This window comes from Aplidium turbinatum, chromosome 10 (genome assembly GCF_918807975.1).
Source record: "Aplidium turbinatum chromosome 10, kaAplTurb1.1, whole genome shotgun sequence".
NCBI classification, from domain to species: Eukaryota; Metazoa; Chordata; class Ascidiacea; order Aplousobranchia; family Polyclinidae; genus Aplidium; species Aplidium turbinatum.
The window spans coordinates 16,250,056-16,277,072 of NC_137481.1; the positions used below are offsets into that span (position 1 = coordinate 16,250,056).

The following is a 27,017-nucleotide window of genomic DNA, read 5'->3' on the forward strand; positions in this document are numbered from 1 at the left end:
TATGCATTGTAGATACTGGTTTGTGTAATCAAGGCTTCCTGGACATTTGTCTAATTTTGCAGATTTTTATTACTGAATTAATGTCTGATTGAAATGTAAAAATGAGACTTTTTCAATATTTGCTGATTATAAACTTAAGGTGTTGGTTCATGAGATTGAATTGGCAAGCCTACAAAGGTATAAGGTATATGGTCACTGGTATTTTTACACTGTCTATATTCTACAGCACTGCTGTTCAACCCATGAGATGGTACGCAGTACGCACTTGTGCGGATGACAAACGTGGTGCGGTTGAGGCAGAGAAAATATGTGCATGATTTTTTACTTTTCGTTATGCGTGATATATATATAATATACCTTAAATATGTCTATTATGTTATTGTAAGCAATAGCCTAGCCATGTGTCTTTGGTTCCATCATGCCAATTCAGTTTTTTTTATCTGGCCGATTCCTCGAGTTGGAATATTGTGGCTTCATATGTCCACTATTTGTCAGTTTTGAATTTTTGTCATGGACCTCACATGTGTAGACTCAAAAGCTGGTTTGCTGTTTATTGCCTACAGGGTTGCTAGTTCCATGGTTTTCATTGCGGAAAAAATTCAGCAGCTGCTGGTAGCTAGTTTGAGTTACGGTTTATAATTTAGGAGTGTGCTGCTTCTTCAAGTTTATATTGGGTTAGATAGAGCATGGGTTGTTTTGAAACACATTTGCGAGTTTGGTCAAAAATCCAAATAGCTATATGATGTATTTGACCATGGAAAATGCGCTAAATTTGGGGTCAAGTTCCTGATGGATCATAAAAAGACCTGGTGATTCAAGCACTCTAAGTTCTGGTGCAAAATCCAACTATCGGTGCTTGCTTGGCTGGAAAAGAGTACAGTGCACTAGTTGATACCAAAATGAGTGTTGAGTAGTCTTATTGATTGGACACTTAATTATCTAACAGGGAGCGCATTGGAGCAAGAAGCTGTGCCAAAGTGGTCCGTAAATTTTCAGCAGAAAACAAGGCATTTACGTACTTGATTGTTTGAATAAAAAATGCTTATTTTTTTAGATTCAAATTACAATAATTTTTGTTGCTGTTGTGCAATAAAGTTTCATTACTTTTATGTTTTCTAAAGTATCTTAGGCCGACTTACTTCAAAGAGCAGTACCCTAGCGAGTGAAGTAAATTGCGAATGAGTGAATTCAATTGAGAATAATCCATTGCAATGTAAGCTATCAATCAAAAATCAACTTAGTTGAACAATTTTATTGAATAAACTCTTTCATTTTTATTTTCTAAAAAACAATTATCTACAACCTAACTATGGTTGGTTTGTGCAAGATACAATTTTCTGAAATGAAAAAGTGCAAACTGTTGTTTTAATGGTTGAAAAGCACTGCTCTATAGCTGACGATTTTTGCTACACTCACCCGCCAATGCATTGCCAATTGTTGATTGTATAATATTAATTGTTAAGCATTTCCTTCTATGCTTTGATAGTTGTAACGCTGTACTTAGAAAGCCTCCTTGGAAGGTTGCACCTTGTGATTGCAATTCGCTGCCAACTTTAAAAACCGGGTTTCGGGAATGTGACAGCAAATAACAAGATAAACCTGGTTTTTTGAGTTTTAAATAAAAAGCATTTTTTTCTCTCAATAATGAACTCGATATGTAGCCTACTATGAAAAATCTTGTGTTTTAACAAAATGTTCAGTTTGTTTTCATAAAGCACAATTTTTTCACTGATTTACATAATATTGATGCATGAAAATGAATGCATTGAGATTTTCGTCAGTCATTTTGTTTCTGAGTTTTGTCGCAAACAGCGCTATGGCTGTGAAAGCCGTCTCTGGTTACACTGATGTCCGTTTGATTGTGAGCTAGGCAATAGTCACGATATCTATGATACAGTTTTTCAAGGTTTTCGGGTCTCTTTTTTGTGGCTTCAAAAAGACTCATTTCCTTTTTTACAGTTACTGATATGATCTTTGGGTTCTCTTCCTGTTTTGAAACAGCTTCATGTTTTTCACTCTCCAGAAATGAGGCAAACTCCTCATGAAAAGTCAGAGGCATGTTCTTGGATATTTGCTCATCCTGGCCATCTTGAGCAGGGACTTCGGAGAGTTCAACTGCATCGTCTTCCTGGCCTTCTTTCACATTATCAGAAGAATGCTGTGGATAAAGTTTTCCAAAAGAGATTTTGCTAAGGCTGTGACTTTTGGGTCTGCTACTATTCGGTGAGTCCGATTCCGTGAGTTCCTAACCTCTAACCCCTAACCCTAAAACGGCAATGATAATTAGGCTACGGTACCCGATAATTTAAAAAAAAATTGAAAAAATCCCCCGTTAAGGGATCGGACTCACCGAATCGAGCTCATCGAAACGGGCCATTCCGGTGACTTTTAGCCTTATTCTGTAACCAGTCCAAGTATTTAAGCAAATGTATCAGTTCTCCGTGTTACGTCTCTCTTGCACATCATATGTACCTCAAACTTCTCCTTTAGGGCTCTACGAGATACTCAACTGCTATTTCAATTGGAACAAAGGCTTCACATAATTTTTATCTTGTCCAGATCATGATTGGTAAACTCTCGCTCAAGGCAAACCAGTGCTACCTCCTTTTGCGGAGCTCGTAAAAGCGCTAGGGCATTTTTAGCTAATTATTCCATCGAGTCTTGCAATCTAGGAAAAGCATTTCAGTGAAAGCATGGACAGCGAGGGAACCTTAATTGTGTGTGGGAGAGTGTGGGAAACAGGCACAGAAGCATCGGATTTTTTTTGCAACGGTCGTATTTCGATGAATAGCATTCAACCAAGCCAAATTGCACATTAAAGCATTTTATAGTCTTTTCTTAAAAAACCGGGTTTTCATGTTTGTATAACCTGGGTTTCAAGTTGTAAAAAAATGCAAAAAAACAGGTTTCAGGTTTGGTAAACTCAGGTTGCAAACACTAGTTGCATCACCTACTCAGGTGGCTAAATGGCCCAAAAGGTCATGTGACCTTCAAAACCTGCAAAAATTTCATAACTTGATAACCGGTTAAGCTAGAGAGCTGGTTCTTGGCTTAGAATGCTCAGAAGGTTTATGTTTATATCTGCTATAATATATACAACATTTTTTTCTAATTGTATGTATCACAAATTAGCAAAATTTGTCACCATTTTCCCACCTGGGCACAGGTGGCAGATGACCAAAATTACTTTGAAAGTTGTTTTTAGACCTAAATGCCACTTTTAACATATATTTGTTTTGTTTTTTAAATAATTTTTTCATTCCACCCTACTGCTTGAATTTCTTTTCAAATTGATCCTTTGCGAACCTTTTTTCCAGTTAAACACAATGCATTGATATACCAAGCAATATATTGGAATGCAAAGTCTGATACACCACGAGATATAATATCATGTTAAGTTTGTTTCTAATTAAAGTCTGTATTTTATACTTTAATTTTTAGGTGAACAATTGATATGAAAAATGCAGCTGATTACTGAATAAATGTGATATTGTAGGTACTTTATGTTATGCAGGTTAAGTAGGTTGCCATTTTTGATTTCTTTTTGTCAATGCAATTTAAGAGTTCACAATCAAAGCAAGTGCACAATCTTTTTTTCAAAAACAATTTCTATAAATCAAATGCATTTAGCTTCTGCCTTGAAGCGCATGCAAATAAGTGATCAGCATTTTGGAGATAGGCACAAGGTTTCAATGAAAAGGGACGTAGTACAAAATATTTCATCTTCCACTTTCGCAAGACGTGACAATCATTTATTTCAAGAAGATAATGAATTGGTCAGTGCAGCAGAAATAATCAAAGGTATGATTTTGTCTATATATATTGTAAATACAGTAATGCATCGACAAAATGTTACAACAAAAGTAAAATTAAATTAAAATACCATGTTTTTGGGATACTAATCTATACAATATATAACAAATACATAAACACAATCATAACATGTATAATATACAGTACATCAAATATTTGATGTAATTTGCTCTGCTTGTCTTTTTGCTTCACATTTCACATTGAGCACTTATTGTAGTATATATTTAAGCACTTATTGTAGTAGTATATATTAATAGTACGGTATTTACTATTTATTGTATATTATGCATGTACACTGTTGTACAGTGCTTTGTTGCAAAGTAGATTTGTTTTCAACAAGAACCCATTTGCTGAATACCATTTTTGTCTGTGTGTCAAAACGTGTAATTAGTTTAATTAATAATTTTCAAAACGTGCTTTTTAAGTCCTGATCGTATGTACCAGCTTTTTAGTGACCCGCTTCATTTTGTTAACATATTACCTAATTAGTTCAAGGGCTCAAGTTGTCAACTTCCTAGTGGTGAGCCCTCGTAATTGATTCTTGCAATTAAGCAAATGACAATTATGCGTGTTGATAATATCGGAGTTTGCTTTATTTGTTCGTTTTACGTATTTTTCATATTTTCTTTTTTACATGTGCTAGCTGAAGATGCTATTACTATAGCAAAATCAATTCTTATTAAATTACACTAAGAGGTTAGATTGTTGTGTAAATGCCAGCATTTGATGAATGCAAAATAGCAGTACGACAATAAATCGAGACAGCAATTGTAACTCACAGAGCTCTGTGCAACTCTATCATGTACAGAGGGATGTCAACCCAGATCATGTGTCTCTTCAAGTCAAATAAATGTTCAGGACGAGCAACTGCGGTTGTCATACGGGAAGGCATCACCTTGCCACAGTTGAATGTGAAAGGCTTGACTTACCATAATTAGTGAATGATTAAAAGAGTTCGACTGCATGTGTTGTGACTTATTCTTTGCATTTGTTTGTTTAGATCAATTTTATTTCGCTACATTGAGAACGAAACCGAAGAGCACCTCTCATACTCATTATTTTAGTATCGATGATGAATTGGTCTATGAAAAGTATGTTAAACAGCTTTTTGTGATATATTTTAATTTTTAAGTATATAATATTATAATATGCTATCCAGGTTTTGCCAGTAATCTGGCCTTGAACACAGTTACAAAAGCTGCAAACAAAAAGTCCTTTAACAGTGTTTTTTATACTTTTTAGTTTCTACGCTGACTTTGGTCCTTTGAATCTAGCTCAGCTTCACAGATACTGCAATAAAGTAAACAAGAAGTTAAAGGTAAGTAGAGTATATATATGTAATATTCGGTTAATGTTGATTTTTTCAAAACAAAGTTGTGTGAAATCTGTGCTAAAACTGTCACAACATTTGCAAACACAAAATCGATCATGACATCATGGCTTGTTCTCCAACCAGCTGGTTTCAGGAAAGCTTTGATTCAAAATACAAAGCAACCACTTGTTTTCAAGCACAATTATGAAGGATTCGCTGTTGTACTTGACAAGCCTTTTTGATTTTTTAGTTGGTGATCTATTATAGCAAAGTACATTTTAGTTGAAGCAAAAACGTTTGTACAGTATTGCAGAGTTGCGTTTTGACTTTTCCCTGCGTATTTGGAACAACTATCTCTCATTTCTGCGTATACACAAGCACAAGTTATTATAACACTTACTTAAAAGTAAATTGCCTATAAAAAATGTTGTTGCAATCCTTTTCCCCAGCAGGTGTATCTTGACCATAAGCTACGTCTTCAATTTGTCGTTTGAACTAAAATCACGATTTAGTTTTAATAAGAATGCAAGCGTTTCTATTAGATAAATTGCTTGTGAAAGTTAGTACAGTTTCATCAAGTAACAATTGGTTTTAGAGTGTTTCCCTATGATTCTATTCTAAGCAACGGTGAATGCCATTCATATGATTTTTGGTTGGCTTAAATTCATATCTCTGTTATTTTAAAATATTTTTGTTGTGATTTAAAGTGCGAAAATATCGTTCAGAAAGTATGCAAGCTGTTTAATTCCGAAAACTAAACATTTGATTAATTGATAGCTGCACATGGAATATCAGTCATGGCGTATATAAATAATATTTTTTAAATTGACTATATTCGTCACTTTTTGCAGTGAGCCATAATAGGCTCAGGTGTCACATTTCACTTTAAGTTTAGGCCGGAGTTCCATTGTTCATCGAATTAGCTGGGTTCAAACGTTACAACAAAGCTTTTTGGACTGACTATTTTCCTTTGCTTTGTCTACTTCTATTCTTTGTTAGTGACTCGAGGACCACTTGAGCTGGTAACCTTGCCATGTTGTTAGCATTGTTTGGATAGGTTCCTACGTGTTGATACTACACCGCTCCACACAATAGAGTAACTATGCTAAAACTCTACAAGGAATCACAAAACGCTTGGGCAGCTCAAGGGTTTTAAATTACAAACATTTTTTAAAGAAATTTTTGTACGAATTTGTGCATCGATACTGTTTGATACATTATGCAATAGCTTTCAACAAACACAAACCGGTTTATTATCAATTGAATTACAAGAATTAAAACTTTATGAATATCCGCCACTCATATATATCTAAGATGTAGCTGACCGTATCGTGTTTCATTTCGTAGATCGAGTTTCATATCGATTTTGCAGTCAGCCTTTCCCAATATGTTCTCAACCTGAAAAAAAAACACCATCGAATTTACAATCCTATGAATTGAAAACTGTGATAGTAGCAAGTGTTTAAATGAAACTTTGTAATGATATTGTATTTTGGCATCTTGATGCATTAACGTAAACTATAGTAAAATTCATCTTTTCTTTTCAGTCCGTTACGTTGGCTAAAAAGAAGATAGTTCACTACACGTCATTTGATGCCAGGAAACGTGCGAATGCTGCTTTTTTAGTTGGTGCATACCAGGTACGCCGCACTTTTCTTTGCAAGAAACTGATTAAGAAACATAATCACTATCAATTAGCTCTTTCAATTAGTTCATGACATTGTGGATTCCACCATCGTTTTCGCAGGTCACATTGCAAACTGTTTCATTGTTGGTATCTATGTTTATCATTGGTGTGAGAATATCTTTTCTCAAGCTTAGTTCTGGCAGTGTTATATAGCTCAGTCTAAAGTTTAGAAGCTTTGAACCCCAGACACAAGCCCCCTCACGTTGATGGACTGTATGACGTTTCTTCCTGTGGTGCGAAAATGGGATTGCCTAAAATCTGATCCATCTACCGGGCGCTACTGAGCGAAAAGCTTCATTGCTCAAACGATTGCTGTATAAGTGTGCTTTTCAAGTGCACACGCTGAAAGTTGTACCACCGTTGCGTGGTTTACCCATTTTCCGTTCACTAAGTTAGTTTTTTTTTTTTTATCGATGAAGCTATCGACACAGAATGAACTACCTATCTTATCTTCCATCCGTAAACTCCGATTCGCCTGGTTTTCCTCCCAGCAAATGGGCTTCTTCATAAATTGATAGTTTGTTAAATTCAAGTTATTGTCATTGCTCAGTAATCCCTATCTATCGAGCCTTGCACTTAAATGCTGTAGCATTTCAAAATAGCAATGGCAAAGCCCATACCACCGTCTGCTTTATCGATTTCGTAACGTCCAATGACTTTTTCATCGCACAAAATCGTTTTATTGTTTTGTCAACCAAGAGCAGACTTTCAAAATTTATGTACACTGTACAGCTGAATAGAACGTAGGTATTTTTAGCGACTTAAATAGAGATACTTGCTACGTTATCATTCTCTTACAAGCTTGGTCGCGAAATGACTGAGATATCAACTTTTACCAATTTTATTATTTAGATTTTGTACCTCAAGCGAACTCCCGAAGAGGCGTACAGACCTCTTGTTGCAGGAAATAGTCCACCCTACCTACCCTATCGGTAAGAGAAGGAAGAGGCTTTTTTAGTTTAACAAGAAGTGATTAATAGTTTGTTGATACTTTTTGGACATTTATAGCACTGAAGATGAAGACAATATAGTTTTCGAAACGTTTATTTGTTGAGCATGAGTTTAGTATTTATATTTTGGGCTCTTTATTTGTTGATTAGTACCGCATTTTTTAACAAAAAGGTTGTTGCATTCAAATCGACACCTCATTAAAAGCATAGAAAAGAAGCGTACAATTGCATTTACTTTGATGAAATACCCATTAGTTCTATGCTTCTGAATATACATTCGTCACGCACCGCTACATTCGGTTTGAGTCGGTTAGCAGCCAGCAAATCATTTCTTCTTTGCATTGCATCGACGTCTGGAGCAAAGTCACTGTAAGGAAGAACTAATTTGCTATCTTGGTTGTTGCTACTACCAATAGAGCATGATACGGACAGCAAAATGCTGTTGTGGTGTGTGTTTACATTTCCAAGTTGTCGTTTTTTTCATAATTTTAGCTCCCAATGATTTTGTCCGTCATCGCCTGTTGGAAATGCAGGATATTTTCTTATATCTTTGTCTTGTATTTTGCTCTTGAAATCAAACTTTGTTTGCTCTGACCAGAGACGCATCGTTTGGACCTTGTACGTATAACCTGACCCTGCTCGATTGTCTGCATGCTGTCGACCGTGGGATCACCCAAAAGTTCTACTCGCCTGACACGTTCGATCCGGACGAGTATGAGCATTATGAACGGGTTGAGAATGGCGATTTTAACTGGATTCTTCCTGGAAAGTTTCTTGCTTTCAGTGGGCCTCACCCACGAAGTAAAATTGAAAACGGTGAGTTGAGGACTGTTTTAAAGGTATTGCTTAATTAATGCCACAGTTTAGGTGGTGCAGCGTCGGCCCAATCGGCTGTTTGATTCATTTCTGTGTGTATACAATACAATGAGTATTGCGTTTGCATCGGAAGGCTCACGTTTGCTTGACCTTACCTTCGGTAAACCTACACCTACCCTTGTGCCGGGTCTGCTACTATTCGGCGAGTCCGATTCGGCGAGTCCGATTCGACTAGTCCGATTCGGCGAGTTCCCTATTCGGCGAGAGCCCTTTTCGGCGAGTGCCCTATTCGGCGAGTTTTTGAAATTTTTGAAAGGAAATTATCGGGTACCGTAGCCTAATTATAATTGCCGTTTTTACATCGTTTTAACGTCGCTAAACGTTGAAATCGTGCAGAAAGGAATAAAAAGAAAATGTTTGAACTATTAAATTAAAATTCGTCATGTCAATTCAGTTGTTTTTATTTCTGACCATCATATGAAAAACAATACACGTCAACATAGCAAAGGTAGAAGCGACAAAACGCGAACGTTAAAACGTGCTTGAATTCGTCATGTCAGTTCAGTTGTTTTTCTTTCTGATCATGATATCAAAAACAATACACGTCAACATAAGGGATTAAAACAATTGCTGCGAGGAAACAATCGGCCACCCCCACTAGTGGGGAACAAACCGACGATGGATTATGATGATGATGATAGCAAAGGTGTAGAAAAAGGTAGAAGCGACAAAACGCGAACGTTAAAACGTGCTTGTGACCGAAGTAAGTTATTGAGTTGAAAGAAATTTGGCACGGTCGCAACACTTTCAGAAAAATTTAAGATATGAAGGGAAAATAAAACAAAGAAAATGTTACAAAAAAAAAAAAAAAAAATAGATCATGTTTATGTCTATAAGTTAGTACTTTTGAATAGTTAAAATGATTAGTTTGGACCAACAAATGTGTGGCCTACAGCTTAGATTGAAAGGAAATTATCGGGTACCGTAGCCTAGTTATCCCGACCAGCAAAAATTTGTTCCAAGAACACGGTTCATTTTTACATTGTAGTAACAGAATGAAAAGGCTAAACAAATGTGTGGCCTATCGTGTTAACGTCGCTAAACGTTGAAATCGTGTAGAAAAGGGAGCTTTTGCTGACTAGGATACTTTGAAACTGAGAAACATTCACAGAAGCCCTACGATTTGTTCCAAGAACCCATTTAGCATAACATTTCATTTGTACATTGATTCAACGTCTGAATACATTATCTTAAAAATGCAACGTATCGTAGGGCTTCTGTGAATGTTTTTCAGTTTCAACGTATCCTAGTCAGCAAAAGCACCCTTTTCTACACGATTTCAATGTTTAGCGACGTTAAAACGATAGGCCACACACTTGGTTAGCCTTTTCATTCTGTTACTACAATGTAAAAATGAACTGTTAGGTTAACTGGGTTCTTGGAACAAATTTTTGCTGGTCGGGATAACTAGGCTACGGTAGCCTACCCGATAATTCCCTTTCAATCTAAGCTGTAGGAGTGTAGGTCACACATTTGTTGATCCAAACTAATCATTTTAACCATAGGCGCCTAAGCCGTGGGGACCAGGCCCCCACGCATATTTCCGCGTGGGAGCAACTTTTTATGCGTCATTGATACATAAAACAATAGATGAACTAGCGATCGGCCGCAGGAAAACATTTTTAAATGCAAACCGCAACAGCTTCGCGATAAATAATCACTAGAACGAGTAGCGATGCTACAATCCCACCCCAGACAAAAAATCTGTCATTTTTACGTTGATTTAACGTCTGCAGACGTTGAATCAATGTAAAAATGACTGATTTTGCTGCCTGTGACATAGCAAAAATCTACCATTTTGCGTCGATTCAATGTCATCAGATGTTGAATGCACCCAAAAACAACATAATTTGCTACGTTGACGCAGCGTGCGTTTAACTTAATGCGCTTGCAAACAGCCTCGCTGTCGCTTTCGAAAGTCGAAACCTCTGCAGAGAATTGTCGCGGCAGTGAATCGCTTGCTGTGAAAATGAACTTGAAGTCTCGGCCCGAGGTTACCACTAACCAACGTAACAAGGGCTGGTACAAACCGCATTGCGCACACGCGGCATAATCAACACAACAACGGACTCGCGCAAACTGCATGGCGCACACACGTACGTTGCCATAGAAACCCGATCAAAGGCGGGGAATATGCGCATCTTTTGTTTCATCTGCAACACAAAAACGGGCGAATTACAGCGAATTGGAAGTTGAAAGCTGGTCAGCCATAAGTTGCGATATTGTAGTGAAAAGGGAGCAATGTCAAGTCGAAAACTTAATCAAACGTCTCTCTGTAACTATTTTTCAAGGGCTGTTTACGGATGTCAGCAACTTTTAAATTTATTAAAGGTGACGTGCTGTTGAATTGATGTAAACATGAATGATTTTGCTTTCAACAGGTATATTTTCAAGCGTGTGATCAAGTTAGTATTTTCATTCCATTTACAGTATACTTTTTCGTCTCTTGTTTCGTGCTAATAAATCTAGTTCGTTGCTAAACTTTATGTTGTGCTTAGCTTAAAGAGTCGCAGTCCATCAACCGCTAGCCAACGCAGACGCATAGCATGTGTTTTGGTCGAGCTTTGTTTATAATAATTAACGGCAGGTCGAACGTAGCGATAACTCCGAGTGTGGCAATAAAAGCAATCCTAGTGTGACGACATAATTACGTCATCCATCTGCGTGACATTTCGCTGAATTTACGTTGCTGCTGATGAAACACGCTTTCGCCCCCACGGCCAAAAAAATAGTTAGGCGCCTATGATTTTAACTATTCAAAAGTACTAACTTATAGACATAAACATTATTTTTTTTGTAACATTTTTTTTGTTTTATTTTCCCTTCATATCTTAAATTTTTCTGAAGGTGATGCAACCTTGCCAAATTTCTTTCAACTCAATAACTTACTTCGGTCACAAGCACGTTTTAACGTTTACGTTTTGTCGCTTCTACCTTTTTCTACACCTTTGCTATGTTGACGTGAATTGTTTTTGATATCTCAAATACATTCTTCCAAACAAAACATTATTACAATTATACTACGCACTGGTACATTCTCATATCGTATATGGGATAACGATTTGGGGTTCATGCTGCAAGACACAAATGAACAAGCTTAGCACCTTGCAAAATAAGGCTGTCAGAATAGTAGCAGGTGGCAGGTGGTCTGATCATGTCACACCTTTCTATAAGAAACTTAACATACTCAAGCTTAAAGATTTGTACGAACACGAAACTGCTAAATTCATGTTTAACTTTGATACGGATGTATTGCCTCTGCCTTTCGCACACTACTTTGAAAAAACCAAACTCATGTATAATGCACGTCTTACTCGACACTCTTCCAATGATTGCTATTTTGTCCCACGTTGCGCCTCATCCCGACTCCAGCGCAGCATTAAATATGCCGGAGTGAAAGTCTGGAACTCCTTACCAACAAGCTTGCGTAAATTGTCATTTTATTCTTTTAAAATACAACACAAATATTCACTCATCGCCAAATATTAGCACGATTAATTTTGTATTACCTTTATGCTACCGATAGACTACTAAATATATTTCTCTGTGACCATCTTCTAACACCTTGTCTCAATTTTCGTTATTGAATTATTCTTATCGCAATTTTAGAACTTCTATTAGAATCTGGGGTATCTGCTTGACTCGAGGACCCATGGTCTCTTCGCAGATTCCCGTTGCTGGAAATTCCTTTTTTTATTGCTGTATTTATTGTATTATATTTACCTACAACGAAATAAAATCAATCAATCAATATCATGATCAGAAATAAAAACAACTGAACTGACATGACGAATTCAAGCACGTTTTAACGTTCGCGTTTTGTCGCTTCTACCTCTGCTATGTTGACGTGTATTGTTTTTGATACGATGGTCAAAAATAAAAATAACTGAACTGACATGACGAATTCAAGCACGTTTTAACGTTCGCGTTTTGTCGCTTCTAGCTTTGCTATGTTGACGTGTATTGTTTTTGATATGATGGTCAAAAATAAAAATAACTGAACTGACATGACGAATTTTAATTTAATAGTTCAAACATTTTATTTTTATTCCTTTCTGCACGATTTCAACGTTTAGCGACGTTAAAACGATGTAAAAACGGCAATTGTAATTAGGCTACGGTACCCGATAATTTCCTTTTAAAAATTTCAAAAACTCGCCGAATAGGGCACTCGCCGAAAAAGGCTCTCGCCGAATAGGGAACTCGCCGAATCGGACTTGCCGAAACGGCCATTCCGCTTGTGCCTAACCCTAAATGTGTAATTTTTAAACGTTTTGATTTGAAGACGTGTGATTTCACGTTTAGCACTGGATTTCAGTTTTGCCTCTCGCCATTTCCGCTTAAGAGTTGAAAATCTTGCCGCTGACCTGGTCATCATGTATGATGCAATGGCTCCCATCACCTCTGGCCGCACTGCAATCATCTTGTTTGTATTTCCAGGCTACCCACTTCACGCCCCTGAAGCATACTTTCCGTATTTTCGCAAGCATGGCGTTTCCACCATCATCCGTTTGAATAAGAAAATGTACGACGCCAGAAGATTCCAGGTATTTGGTTCAACGCTTTGTGCGAAGCTTTTTAAACACTCGCCTGTACAAAGTGTACATGACCCTGCTTTGAACAGTTATGGGACTTTTACGTCTATTTTACGATATTTTATGTTCGTTTCCAGGACGCCGGCTTCGATCACCACGATTTGTTTTTCGTCGACGGCAGCACCCCCTCCGATACCATTCTGAAACGGTTCCTCGATATTTGTGAAAATACCGACGGAGCCATCGCGGTTCACTGCAAAGGTAGCTAGCTCATCAATATTTAATAGAAGTTCGTTGAAGAGTCATGGTAGGCTTAAGCATAAGAGCCTTTGTAAGTTTCAATTTAACTTATAATAGATCTTCTGAAATATCCAACTCAATTCTTTGAAATTAAACCTCGCTTTGCGCTGGAACCTTTGTTCTTCTGTGGCTTTGCTACACGACAGGAGAAGTGTTTATCAAAAGAAAAACACGGTCACGGTCGTTTTCCGGCCGGTGATCAACTTTTAAAAAGTGATGACGACGCATTTTACTATCAACCGTTTGTTGTGTCATAAAATTCGATGCAAGTGCGCTGTCGTCAGCACTGTTGCCTCATGCGAGCAAAAGCGTTATCCCATTGGTTACTTGGCAAATACCCAAATAAACAGTTAGTGACAAATAGTTGTGTTATTTAAAGCAGTTTTGATAAATGCTCAAAAGTTAATGATTCTTCATGCGCGTCGTGACGTACAAGTCGTAATTCTTTCTAGGCCGCCGCCATTGTGTGTCGGGAAAGTTGTACAAACAATAGACCCTATGAATGGCGTCTATGTCAGCTAAGCTGGATTCAAAGCGCGTACTCTAAATATGATTTTCACATAACAAACAAAAATAGGTTGTCCTTCAAACAGCAAATAATCGTTTTTAAGCGTTGAAATGGCGCTTTATAGTTTTTCAACAAAGTTGTGATCTTACTACATAGAATAGGTGTGTTTCTATGGAACTTATATCGTTGTATTTCTCTTTACCTGCTGCAACTTGTAGATTTATAGTAGTTGGCAATCTTATTCGAAGCAAAAACAAACTTTTTCACTGTCTTTGAATCTTCATGATTTGATTTTCTTGATACATTTTCTTTGTTCTGTTAACGCTATGAATATTACTTTAACCCGTTCTGCCTAAGCAACAGCTCAGTACATCTGATTACCTAGCAGCCTAACAATGTCATTTACCTAATCCCAAAACTTGCTGCAATTACGTGTTTGCAACGTCGCCAGCTTGCAAAGCGCACTGTGTCTTTGTAACTGCCACGTCATGCAACATTGCTGTATTTTTGATGATCACAAAATTAGCTAGTTTGTTCGCAAATGTGCTTGCAACTTCCGCACCACCGCAATGAAACTTTGTTGGCTACAGTGGGACACATACAACTTTAGTTCAATCAAAATTTCGCCATTTTGTGAACGAGTCTAAGGTGAACAGATTCAGTTTGTTGTTTACAAACTATTTTTGTTGTCTTGATCTTGCGGTTTCACCGATCGCGCGATATATCGAAAAGTAGTGCTCCGTACCTTTAATCTGTAAAACCACGAGCCACAAATCTCTTTAATCGCTAAGAGATTAGATATTTTTGCAAAGCCCAAGCATTGAAAACGATAGAGGTGAACGTGATTGTTTAAGTCAGTTCTGATGAACAAAACAACAGATTTACTTTGTTGTAACTTGGCCAACTTGTGACGTTGATTCAACGACGTGGGTTATATCTCACAAAATAACGAGCCTGGTACTCCCTATGTAAACAGAAACATATAATATTAATAATTTGATGTCAACCAACGTAAAAGCGATGCTAGTTAATAGTTTCAACCTATCTTGTTGCTGCAGCGGGATTAGGTCGCACTGGGACACTGATAGCCTGCTACATGATGAAGCATTATCGCTTCACCGCCGCCGAATGCATTGGATGGATTCGCGTAGCTCGTCCAGGCTCCATCATCGGGCCGCAGCAACACTTCCTGGAAGAGTGAGTTGTTAGTTATGGATAGTGTTTGTTAGTTTTTTGTGTTTGTTTTTAGCCGCAGCTTTTAGATTCCAATTTTGCATCATGCCAGTTGCTGGGTTCACCTGACGAGGAGTTGAACATACATTTGTTTTGTTTTTTATTTTATTTTTTAAATGTTAAACATTCCTGTAGTTCTCAAACCACTATCATCGTTTTCTACAAAGATAAATTAAAAATATTGAAAAATGCAAGACACAATTAAAGAAGGCTCTAAGATGGATGAGCGGCATATTACAGAGGGAGAAGATACCAATTGATGGGGGAGGATATTGGTTGATGTTTATTATCTTTTGAATGCGCAATGAATGAGGCTGTTGAAATGGCATATGCTATGAAACAGGGATGAGAATTGTGTCAAGAAATCATTGTTGTACTGTGACTGACCATACAAGACAAACCATAGTGACGAACACGAAACGAGAATATAAAAGAAAACATAAAGATACCTAAATTTGTTCATTAAAAAGCACCCTAACTGTGCCACACTGCATTGATCTGTAAATACTACGCAGGGAAAGCCAAACAAGTTATTTTTCATGCTTTTTCTGTGTCATTACTTTTTTGCATTTGAAACACCCATCCGCCTCAAAATAACACACATCATTGTCTCCAGCAAGCAACACAGCATGTGGGTGCAGGGAGACATACTGAGGGCCGAGATAAACCAAGGAAAGGTGAGAGGAAACCGACTTTCAGTGCGCAAAGTTACTTCGGAAATCGATGACATTTCCATCCGGGACCGTAACAATAACGCTGATGACGTGAGCAGTAATGGCGGCAACGGCGACGACAGGACAGAGAATGGGACTTCCTTGTTTTCTATTGTTAACAAATCAAAGGTAAAAGTTCTCAAAGATCTTTTGTGGCGCACTATTTATTATTTTCCTTCGTTAAAAGCCTATTCATATTTTATTGTTATCAAAGCCTTCAAATTTTGTTCGATTATTATTTCATTATTATTTGTCATAACTTCTACTACTGAAGAAAGATATCACTTAGTCACTTGATATTCGATGCTTTATCGTTCAAGCTATACCAAAAATATTGCCTTGTAATTGAACCACGTCCCCCACCCTCCGTACAATGTGACTTTTTCCCACGTCTTTTCCACCATAGACTGGGCCTTCAAAGCCACATACCATATCACCATCCAAAGCCAAGTTCAATTTGAAGACGAGATCAATGCTCGGACACGAGCTGGAGCCGACGATACCAAAACATTGCCTTTTAATTGAATTCATCGGCAAGATTTGCAAGCACCGTGCTTTTGCAAAACTAGTTGCTACGAAACGCTGATCTTTTCAAACGCCTCAAGCTTTCTAGATACTGGTCACATCCACGATGCAAACGTGTCATCTTCATGCAAACTGACGCTGTTTCAACGTTTTTTATTAAAAGTAAAATCTTGATTGAGAAGTTAACGATTGTCATGCGCTGATTGGTGTTTTCGCACTAAGTTTATTTCTAAACTCTCGTATACTGTTTAAAACCCTTCATGTGGTAAAATTTACATCGCTTACTGATTGCCTTTGTCAGGAGCCAACCGTGACCACTAGGAGTAGATCCGGGGCTGGTTTGTCTCAAGGCGACAGGTTGAGGCAAGCCAAAGCAAGACGTCACCCAAGATCGGCAACTACAGGAACGTTAAAGTGAGCAATCAATTTCTTCCTATATTTTCGGCAAAGGTTTTTAGTCCCATTTTGATGCGGATTTTGTCACAATGTGTATTGTTTGTTAATGCTAATGGTTTTGTTTTAGTGCTCAACATAATCTTACGACGACTGACCTTTTAGTTTTGTGAAAGGTCAACATAAGAAACATCATGTGACATATCTATCCAGATAACATGATTCGTTTTTTTTTCACATTGAGTCATCATTCAAGGTCAGCAAACTTTGCATCAATGTCATAAAAAACGATTTTGTAGCTGGAATTGACATACGTATTGTTTTATGAACGTAAGTCGAGCCTTCTCGCAATCTTGTCTATGAAGTATATAAATCAATATTTCATTCATTCGCGAGGGCCTGAGTATCATTCTGAATTATCAGGGTCACCGAGTGACTTGCAAAGTCGCCTACATTTCTCCCTGTCACTGGCATCATCGATTGTTAAATGTCATCGATTCATGTCGTCACTATTTCTGCTTCAATCGTCATTAACCTCCAATTTCGACTTGGTTCACACTAATAGAGGGGGTCTGCTACTATTCGGCGAGAGCCCTTTTCGGCGAGTTTCCTATTCGGCGATTTTTTGAAGTATCGGGTACCGTAGCCTAATTATCATTGCCGCTTTTACACCGTTTTAACGTTACTACACGTTGAAATAAGACCCTAACTCTAACCCCCAACCCTATCCTCTAACCCTAACCCCAACCCCTAACCTTAAAACGGCAATAATAATTAGGCTACGGTACCCGATAATTTAAAAAAAAAGCTCAAAAAATCGCCGAATAGGGAACTCGCCGAAAAGGGCTCTCGCCGAATCGGACTCGCCGAAACGGGTCATTCCGTAATAGAGGTGGTCACGTTTTTCTTCGAACGACTGTCATAATTCTCTGATTCTTCCAAATGTAAATTAATGTGTTTGGTTAGGATCGATGACGGCTACATACACACCCGGTCCCCATCGCAGCCCTCGTCCCGTCATGTCCGTCACTCCACCTCGTCATACACGACATCGGCCAGCTACAACGCGGTTGTCGATGCCACCGCTTCCCCGCTCAAGACGTCCAAGTACGCGGCCACACACACCAACTCCGGCACCACTCAAGGTGTCCTCACCCGAAGCAAATCTCGATCATCCGGTGCTGGGCTCAATTCAAAAAAGTAAGTTCTACTCTGTGCTTTAGTGTAGGCTGCATGGATGAAGTTGTTACTTTTGCACGTGCAAAGCTGCATGTTGCTTTGTAACATGCAAACATCAATATTGCTTGATTCGACCCAGTTGGTAGAATCCGTTTTTTTTTTACATTAATGTAACGTCCATTCCTGTCATGATGTCCACTGCATCAGTGATGGTGAACTAGCATGATGAATCTAAATTAATTTGCAGTCTACCGGAAAAGCTGCATATTTTGCATGGCAATGCATGAAAGTTGCTTTCTTTTGCATGACTCCCCAGATCGGCAAGTGTAGTTTAGGGAATAGAAACCATTTGCGGTTGCTCCTGCTTTCGAAATATCACATGCATTCGTTGCTTGCACCATCGGTGATGTTGGTTAGCTGGGATAACATTTCAACTTCATGGCAGCTACCCAGCCTTGAACAGATTGCTCGACGGGACCTCGTACGATAATGACCTGTCCGCTGGTCATACTGGTATGGCGCCCGGCGCTTCAACTAACTCGACCGGCTTCCGGGGTCGAAGTGGACGGGAAAACAGTTCCGCAAACACGGCCAAATCACACCGATCCGATCACGGCGGATCGAGGCGTCGTTCTCATCGCGGTGACGAGCGGCACCGGAGCAGCGACTCCCGCCGAAGTCACGACCTCAGCTTGCAAGGTTCCAGCGTCAGATATCTCGCTCGTAATCAGCCTGTGAGTTGCATGACATTGCTTGCTGAATAATTTGTGATTCTGTGCGTGACCGATTAACTCTCTGCTTGCTTCATAAACAGATTCCGTTTGCACAAGCAAAGTTTTGTTTTGATGCAACGGCTGCCAAAGTGCATCAGTCAATTCAAAAGTAGTTAATTTCATTAGTTAAAAGAGGTAGACTTTTGTTCAAATGCTTCACAACCGCAATTCAACCTTTAAAAGTTCTAGAAGCATGGTGTTAATTTTGTTTTACTTTTCTGTTTTGCATGTCTGTTGTTCAATAACAATGTTCGTTTACTCTTCAGCACGCAACAATGAGTCAGTCTTCCAATAATAATCCATGCATAAAAACGGTGCTAGATGGGCAGTTTCTTGGCTTTAAAATTTCCTTCATGGCATCGCTTGTGCAAAAAATATGTAATATACAACTTATTAGTAGAATTGTTATTGCAGCACGTTAATGTTGAGCTATCTTCATAATTTTCATCATCATTGATCAGCATCCTGCGCTTAGAATGCGACTCTTGTTCAGTGGGTTTATAGCTTACTAGATTTTAAACTTGAAATTTATTCTTGGAATGACAACGAAACAATGTTGTTGTTTTTTTCATCACTAAACGCGCATTATTCAATCTAAAATTGTAACCCTTTTTGTTTCAGTCGAACTAGCCAACACACCTACAGCACTCGGTCCGCAGCTCGGATCTACTCATGAAGATCCACTAAGCGAATGCCTTGTGGCTCAAGCCAGTGTTCCTGATAGGACTTTCCGGAGTTAATAAGACACACATATATAGATAGTTATGCTCTGGACCCCAAGTTTTCTGCATCTAGAACACTGTGATAGTGACATGTTCTTCCCAGATAGAAAATGTTCTCTGTCAAAATCACGTCACGTCTACGTCATGTTTGGAGAATCACAACGAAACTGAATGAACTGGTGCTTTTCTATGAATTTGAGATTATTTACCGTTGTCTCGAGATTAGAGATAAAGAAACTACGCCGATTTATGTTGTCACACAAACGTTGACTCGACACGATTGGTGACTCAAGCTTTGCCTGACCTTGGCAAGCGCGACCCTGGTGTAGATTTTAGCTTGTTGCAACTGCGGATATTCGCTCATGTTTTTAATTTTTACTGTATCTCGGTTGACATCTCATCGATTTATTTGTTTATTACTGTCACCACCGTGGTATACTTTTCTAGTTTTCGTGCTGGGCGTCATTTGTCATCCTGTGCCTTGATTGGATTTTTATTGTGTTTTTTTTCCTGTGAAATAAGTTCTGGTTTTTATGAAAACATAATTACAGCGTATAGCTCTGTTAGCACAGTGTTTGGATTTTTCGACTCGAATTAGCCTTGAAATCGCATGACCAACTTGTGGAAAGTTGAGCTACTTTTTCGTTTGCTCGAAGGTTCGTCTTGGATTGGCTTACACGTCAAGATAGAACTTGGTTTTTCACACTTGCCTGCTCCTTTACTAACTCGAATGTCCACTGCAGTATCAAAAATGTAAAGAAATCTCGTTTATTGGCGTCACGTCTTTGCATTCTTCCAAATGCATGTTGTAGAAACTCAAAACCATTCAATTCCATTTGTAATTACCGTCAACCAAGCTTTTAATGATTTTTTTTTTCATCGTCGTTGACATTTTGCTTGTACATTTTATTGCTTGTTCTCCACTCGTATGCCTAACGTTTGAGCTCTTGTTTCTTGTCGGGCGGACTATAACTACATTCCAGCATTATAACGGTTACGCCACGCTGAAGTACGTTTGAAGTTGGTAAATTTATAGGCTGTGCCAAAATATCCTTTTAACAATTTGTTCGACCACATATCGCTTAGTTCTCAACTCCTGAAACTTAGAAAATTTTATATTTTTTAATCACTTTTTATGTGAAAAGGGTCATTTTTATCACTTCTAACATCGTTCTCTTCACTGATCATCTACTCCGCACTATGACAGAACACTGGGCGAACACCATGTGTTGTGGTTATTGAAAATCTATGCTTGTTTCACTTCAAACTACAATTAAAGCTCACAGACTTTTTACGCTATAAATGCAAAAAAGATAACTACTTTTCGATTGGGATGCGTACCAGAGAAAATGTGTGCCTGTGTTGTCCCTTCAACTGCCATAGCAAAATAATCTCTCGCTGCACTTGCAAAGAAAGTTTACTGTTGCAACTGGTCAACGTGAAAACCTATCTTAAAGTTCCTTTGTTAGTTTATTCGATGGCTGTCTATAGATTTCAACCCAACTTCGTAGATACGGTTTCACCGTACATAGGGTGTTCTTATCTACTCGGACAATGTATCAAAATTATAATATTTCATACAATAAAATCCGTCATTTTTGCATTGATTCAACGTCTGATGTGTAAAAATGCAATAGATTGAGTTTCGCTTTTAGCAGCATGATTGTTGCTTACTCCACATGATCGTTGCTTTGTGAAGTGAGCGATGTAAAAATGATGGATTTTGCTGTCTGGGATGTGACTTTGAACAGTTTTGCCAAGTCACCGTTAGGAAGTGTTAAAAGTTGTAGTGTCATTGTAAAATTAGTTTCGATGAATTTGTAGTTCAAGCTTGAAATTTTACTGACATGTTCGTATACGACTATTTAATTAATGCATGTTGATGTGAACACCAGCTACGGTTTTCCTGCACTGCTCGCTCTGTTTTGTATGTTAGGCTACAAATAATCCTTAAAAAATACCCTTAGAACTAAAATATAGCTTATCATGGTAAATGCTAGTTTCTGTGCTGTACTTGCTTCAGAATGCAACTTTAAGGTCTTCACACATGAAGAGGGCAACCTTTTTCTGACAGCTGCCCTCCTGTATTTTTCTTTAAAAAAAGTATTGCAATAACATCAAAGTACTGGTACTCTAGAATTCGCCTAATTCGTCACCTCAAGAGGATTATAAAAATGTAACGAACTAGGCCAACTGACAAGTTGTGCAAACAGATCAAAACTGTGGGATTGTGTCGGTATCCACAAAGATGTGACGATTAAGGCAACCTGACGAATTAAACGATGATGAATTAGACAAATTCTACTGTAGTTGGTTTAGTTGATCCAAAATTGCCGCAACCCTCATTGGTACATACCATAGCCAAAGTCCGCTTTTGCTGGATACCACTAACTAGACGTGGCGATGCAAACGCGACACTTATGTGATTTGACAACACGAAACGTCACCATATTTTGTGGCATACTTCGACTTTCATTCGACGTTTGGCTGGGCGAAACATTTCATACAGTTTAGTTTTGCTTTATTACATCACGGTGGTGCGGCTGTTTTGTGAATCCGTTTTTGTTTTCTTTTGAATGTTTACGATGGTCACGTGTTGTAAACCTGCTTTCACATCACTATCTTTACCACAGCATGCTTTAGCTCTTCATGATGACGCTCTAAGTTTGCTGGCAGCTACCACGAAATGTCAACAACAGTAGTTTGTACTGTGTCAGTTACCAACAGTTAGGCAATTCTGTGATTTTATTGCTTTAATATAATCTGGCTGAAGGGTAGATTAACCTGGAAACGATAAATTTTGTTAGTTAGATTGATTCACACTTGTTTTTCTTTTAGTCTAGTCACATGAGCAAGGTTTATTAGCAAACCGAGACATGGAAGAAAATTATTTTTCATGTTCTGTGAAACTTGCGTTGTCAACCTTTTAAAAAATGCACTCACACATTTACGATCTATTTGCTAGCAGACAAAATAAAACTTTTTCATGTTGAATGTGAAGGTCTCGTTTTAATTATATTGTTGAAATGTTATCAGTGTAGATTTGTTGATTAAGAATAATAAGTGTTGGCAGAAAGTTTTTCTTTACTTTTCGCTTTGCGCAGAGCTCGAGGCCGACACCCGGAGGTAACACCTTGCAGGTTTTCTCGCACACCACACCACGAAAATATTGAAAGTAACGCCTTCTCTCGGCTCGCTCGCAAAAAAACTGTACCGGTATATAACATTTGTAGCCAAGAAAAGCAAAGATTATTATTAAAAGGATGCAGTCAATCCCGCTTTGGTGGGCCACATCAAGACCATTGGTCTAACTTAAGTGGTCCTACAAAACGTCACTGCTAGCACGCCCAGACTAGACGTCCGGGAGATGTGGAACCTTTAAAGTGCAATTGCACGATCGAATTATTAACATTGGCTAAAATCCATTGCCAAGACATCCGGTACCTGTTGAAAAACTCACTTCCTTACAATTGAAGCCCACAGCCGAGAAACCGACCCTTTTCCCACGCTCTCTAGCGCTTCTCTCTCACGCTACCTGGAAGTGGCAAACTCGTCAACGCCACCTAGTGATATGACGTCAGTTGGAGTCGAGCTTGGTGGAGACCAAACTAGCCGAGATAGGCTTGGTTGCTAGTGAATGCGCAAATTTATAAGGCATCCATTCCATAATGAAGACGCATCTTTCAGCCAGGATTATACAAATTTAGTTGTCCATGCCTGTGTGCCAGGAGTGGTTTGCGAAGGCTAGTTTCGTAAATTACAACAGCCAAACTTGCTTATATCGAAAACATTTTGTATTGTATATAGGACATAGTAGCTTACAGTCGACTATCATGCGATACCGCTTTAGCATTCATTGGGACTGTCTTCGGCAGTGTTGACATCTAGGTATTTTAAAAATAATTTAGATGAAGCTAAAAAAAAAGACCAGAATAAGCCAAATTGAAGCAGAAATAAACTAAAAGAATAAACCAACATAGCCTACAATACTGATGACAAATCGCATTACGACTAGGGATGGTAGAAGTATTCCATCGCGTCCTCTGAGCTTGCCATCTTTTTCCCAACTCTTCCTATCAACCCTGAAGAAGGTTTGTAGGACTGCTGGATTGACCATTGCATGGAAGTCGTCCAACACAGTGATGCAAGAGGTGCTCTCCCCCATGCCGTTAAGCACCCTTACACACGGTTCGAATGTCACATAGCCTTACATTGGTTAAGACGTACCGTACCTTACCTCGCCTGGGCCTATGACAGCTTTGGTCTGTCCCTTAACCAACAATTTCAATGGATAAGTCAATAGACCTGGCTTATTTTTTTCAAACTCGAGATTGCAAAGAGCCTATACTACCTGCCTTCACATAAAAAGCACGTGCAACAAGATCGAAGCAGCGAAAAAAACCTCCTTCCTCTAGACCAGGGGTCACCAACTGGCGGGGCGCATGCGGCCCGCCACGCTGTTTCGCTGCGGCCAACGGAAGGTATCAGCGTACAAGTATAACCAAAAATACTTTTCTTGAGGAGTTAAAGAGCACGAAGGCAAAAAATACTTTCCGGGAAGCATATTTTCGCTTTGCATACGATTCCGCCGACCGACCAATCAGATTATAGTTCTAGGTGGGGGTTGCTTAAAGTTATTCCAATGCGATGTCCAGCCACACTGTCCCAGTGGTTGATTAAAACGTCTGTTTTCGAATTTCGAAATTGTCTGTGAGCATAGGGTTGCTTATTTTAAGTTTGCAAATGTCATGTAAACACTAGTGTGCGTTAGGGTGGTCCCGAAATGTATGGGAAAATTTTTTTTTATTCGAAACATTCTGACCACCCTACAATTTTTTTACATAGGCTAAAAGAAGGTAACAAGCTAAATTTCAGAAAAATTGGTTAATATTTAGAGGTGCCACACGAGGTTGCAAATCGGGTTAAGGGTGCTTATTTCAGTATTTCGATTTGATATGATTCCCTAATGACTCCAAATTTTTTTTTGGTACTGCCGATTCGAAATAAAAATTCCCCAGTGCAGAATTTTTCTCTTCAAGCAAATTCTTTTTACACCCAAATCAATGAGTATTGCGTAATTTCTTCGATGGCTAGAATTTGAAAGCGAAGCCAAGAACTTGCAAGATAGCAAGCATAGCGAACAAGTTGCAGTTCTAAATTGAATTTGCTACTTCTATGAAAAAGAAGAGGCAGGAGGAGTTTATAGACTGACAGAAGGTTAACTTTCATGCACTAAGGGGTCCTTAAACGATGAGCACTGATCGTAGCAGTGTACTGATGAAGTTGTGAACGTTTTTCTTTCTATGTTTTTCAGATGGCTAGCAACAGTAATAATAGTAGTAGGCCTATCGGTGGTGCAAAGCCCAAAACCAGAAAGGACAATTATGTTTGGTTGATTGGTCCCACTTCCAAGGAACTGTCTGGGAGAAAGCTTCCTTCTGCTAGGGAAGTCAATGTTCTTCCATCTCCACAAGATTGAGAAGGTAACCATCAAAGAAAGTTGCAAAGAAGTTATCAAATTGTGTATTCCATTCTGGGAGAGAGCCAAGATTATAACATGCACAGAAATACATGCAAGAGAAAGACTGGAAAAGTTATTTCTGCAATGGAAAGGACTCCAGAAGGCGGCTTTAAGGAGAACAGATACACAGATGAAGAAAGAAGAAAAGTTCAGTGCCGATCTTGACAAACTGTTTGACATAGCACACGCGAAAGCACTGGATCTGACTACTATGAAGAAGATCGTGCTTTTCTGATGGCACATAGAGATGGACGAAGAGGTTTCCTAGGTTCAGTTGATCACGAACTTGCTGCGAAAGAAGCACGAACTGTCAAGCGGAAACAAGAGGAGCAAGCTCGAGCTGAAAAGGCAAAAGTATCATCTTCTGCAGTGCAAGCATGTTATCGAGAAGATATCTCAACATCGTCATCAGAGTCTGAAAATACTGAACAGTGTGAACAGTTCAGTTCTTCAGAAGTGCAGACACCAAAAAAACGGAAATGTACAATTACAGCTAGAGCAAAGAATGTGATCTCTCCAGGACTAGCACAAGCTCTGGACCGAACCAAAGTCAGTGACAGAGCAGCTGTTCATATCATTGCTGCAACAGCTCAAAGTTTAGGCCACAATGTGGATAAATTGGCCATTAATCGAAAAACTATCCGTCAGTCAAGAAGGTCACTAAGACAAGAAGCTGCTATTTCCAGTAAGGAAAATTTCAGTCTTGGCATTCTTGACCCGGGAGTTAAGGTTGTTGTGCATTGGGATGGAAGGCTAATCCCAGACACAGCAGGGTGTCAGGACAAATACGATAGGTTACCAGTGATTGTATCGTATGATGGTTCAGAAAAGTTGCTTGCTGTACCAAAGTTGACAAGTGGATCCGGACAATTGATGGCTTTGGCAGTCAAAAGAGTCCTGAATGATTGGGTACTAGAAGACAATGTTGTAGCAATGAGTTTTGATACAACTAGCAGCAACACAGGAAAAAGGAATGGAGCATGTCATCATCTTGAGGTCCAGCTAGAGAAGGAACTTCTATGGTTGCCGTGTCGGCACCATAAATTTGAACTAGTGATAGGTGCAGTATTCAACAATGCAATGGGACCGTCATCAGGGCCTGACATCGAGATTTTCAAGCAGTTTCAAGCGCGCTGGCCACATCTCAAGCAAGATTATTATGAAACCGCAGCAAGTGAACCTTCAGTGGAGATTTATATCGCACCAGAACGTGATTCCTTGTTAATATCTGCAAAGAAATATCTATGCAAACAACAACCAAGAGAAGATTACAGAGAATTTCTGGAACTGATCATCCTCTTCCTTGGTGAATTGCCAGATCAGGGTGTTTTGGTTATCAGAAAGCCCGGAGCTTTCCACAGAGCACGGTGGATGAGCAAGGTTCTTTATTCTCTCAAGATTTGGATGTTCCGGGCACAAGTAAAGCTGACAGCAAAGCAAAAGAAAGAGCTTGCAGAAGTTGTTCTGTTCGCAGTGTTGGTGTATTTCAGAGCCTGGTTTGATGCACCGGTAGCAGTTTCAGCACCAGCCAATGACCTGGCCTTCTTGAAGAATTTGAAAGCTTATGCCTCCATCAACAGCAGTGTCTCCAAAGTGACATGCAGAAAATTCCTCAACCATCTTTGGTACCTGAGTGAAGAAGTTGTGGCATTTGCATTCTTCGATGATGGTGTTGCTGAAGAGAGGAAGCAAAGAATGGTTAAGAACCTTAAAAAGCTTGGAAAGAGTAGTCGTGCCGTGAAAGCCAGCTTGAAGATGGAAGAAATTGAAGCAAGTGAGATAGAAGACTTTGTTTCAGTAAAATCTATGCAGTTCTTCAAAGCTCTGAATTTGTCGACAGATTTCCTGTCGTTGCCACCGTCACTGTGGCTGTCAAATGATGGTTACATTGCAGGAAAAAAGAAAGCAGCACAGTTTCGAGTGCTTAACGACACAGCTGAGAGAGGAGTGGCTTTAATTCAGAAGTATATCCATGTT

At 38.9% G+C, this 27,017-nt stretch overlaps 1 protein-coding gene across 2 annotated transcripts; it reads left to right on the forward strand.

Moving 5' to 3' along the window:
• Positions 1 to 3,486: 3,486 nt before the first annotated feature.
• LOC145777929 (dual specificity protein phosphatase CDC14C-like) lies at positions 3,487 to 22,513 on the forward strand. Of its 2 annotated transcripts, XM_082589291.1 has the most exons (14): positions 3,487 to 3,801; positions 4,814 to 4,904; positions 5,056 to 5,131; positions 6,673 to 6,765; positions 7,665 to 7,744; positions 8,361 to 8,578; positions 13,079 to 13,185; positions 13,311 to 13,434; positions 15,040 to 15,178; positions 15,831 to 16,056; positions 16,754 to 16,866; positions 17,812 to 18,045; positions 18,470 to 18,758; positions 19,419 to 22,513. In XM_082589291.1, the coding sequence occupies exons 1-14, from the start codon at positions 3,504 to 3,506 to the stop codon at positions 19,425 to 19,427; spliced, it is 2,097 nt and encodes a 698-aa protein (XP_082445417.1). In that variant the 5' UTR covers positions 3,487 to 3,503; the 3' UTR covers positions 19,428 to 22,513. The 2 variants fall into 2 exon arrangements, with proteins under 2 accessions (XP_082445417.1, XP_082445418.1); XM_082589292.1 differs by lacking the exon at positions 18,470 to 18,758 and having other exon boundaries at positions 3,488 to 3,801.
• Positions 22,514 to 27,017: the final 4,504 nt, after the last annotated feature.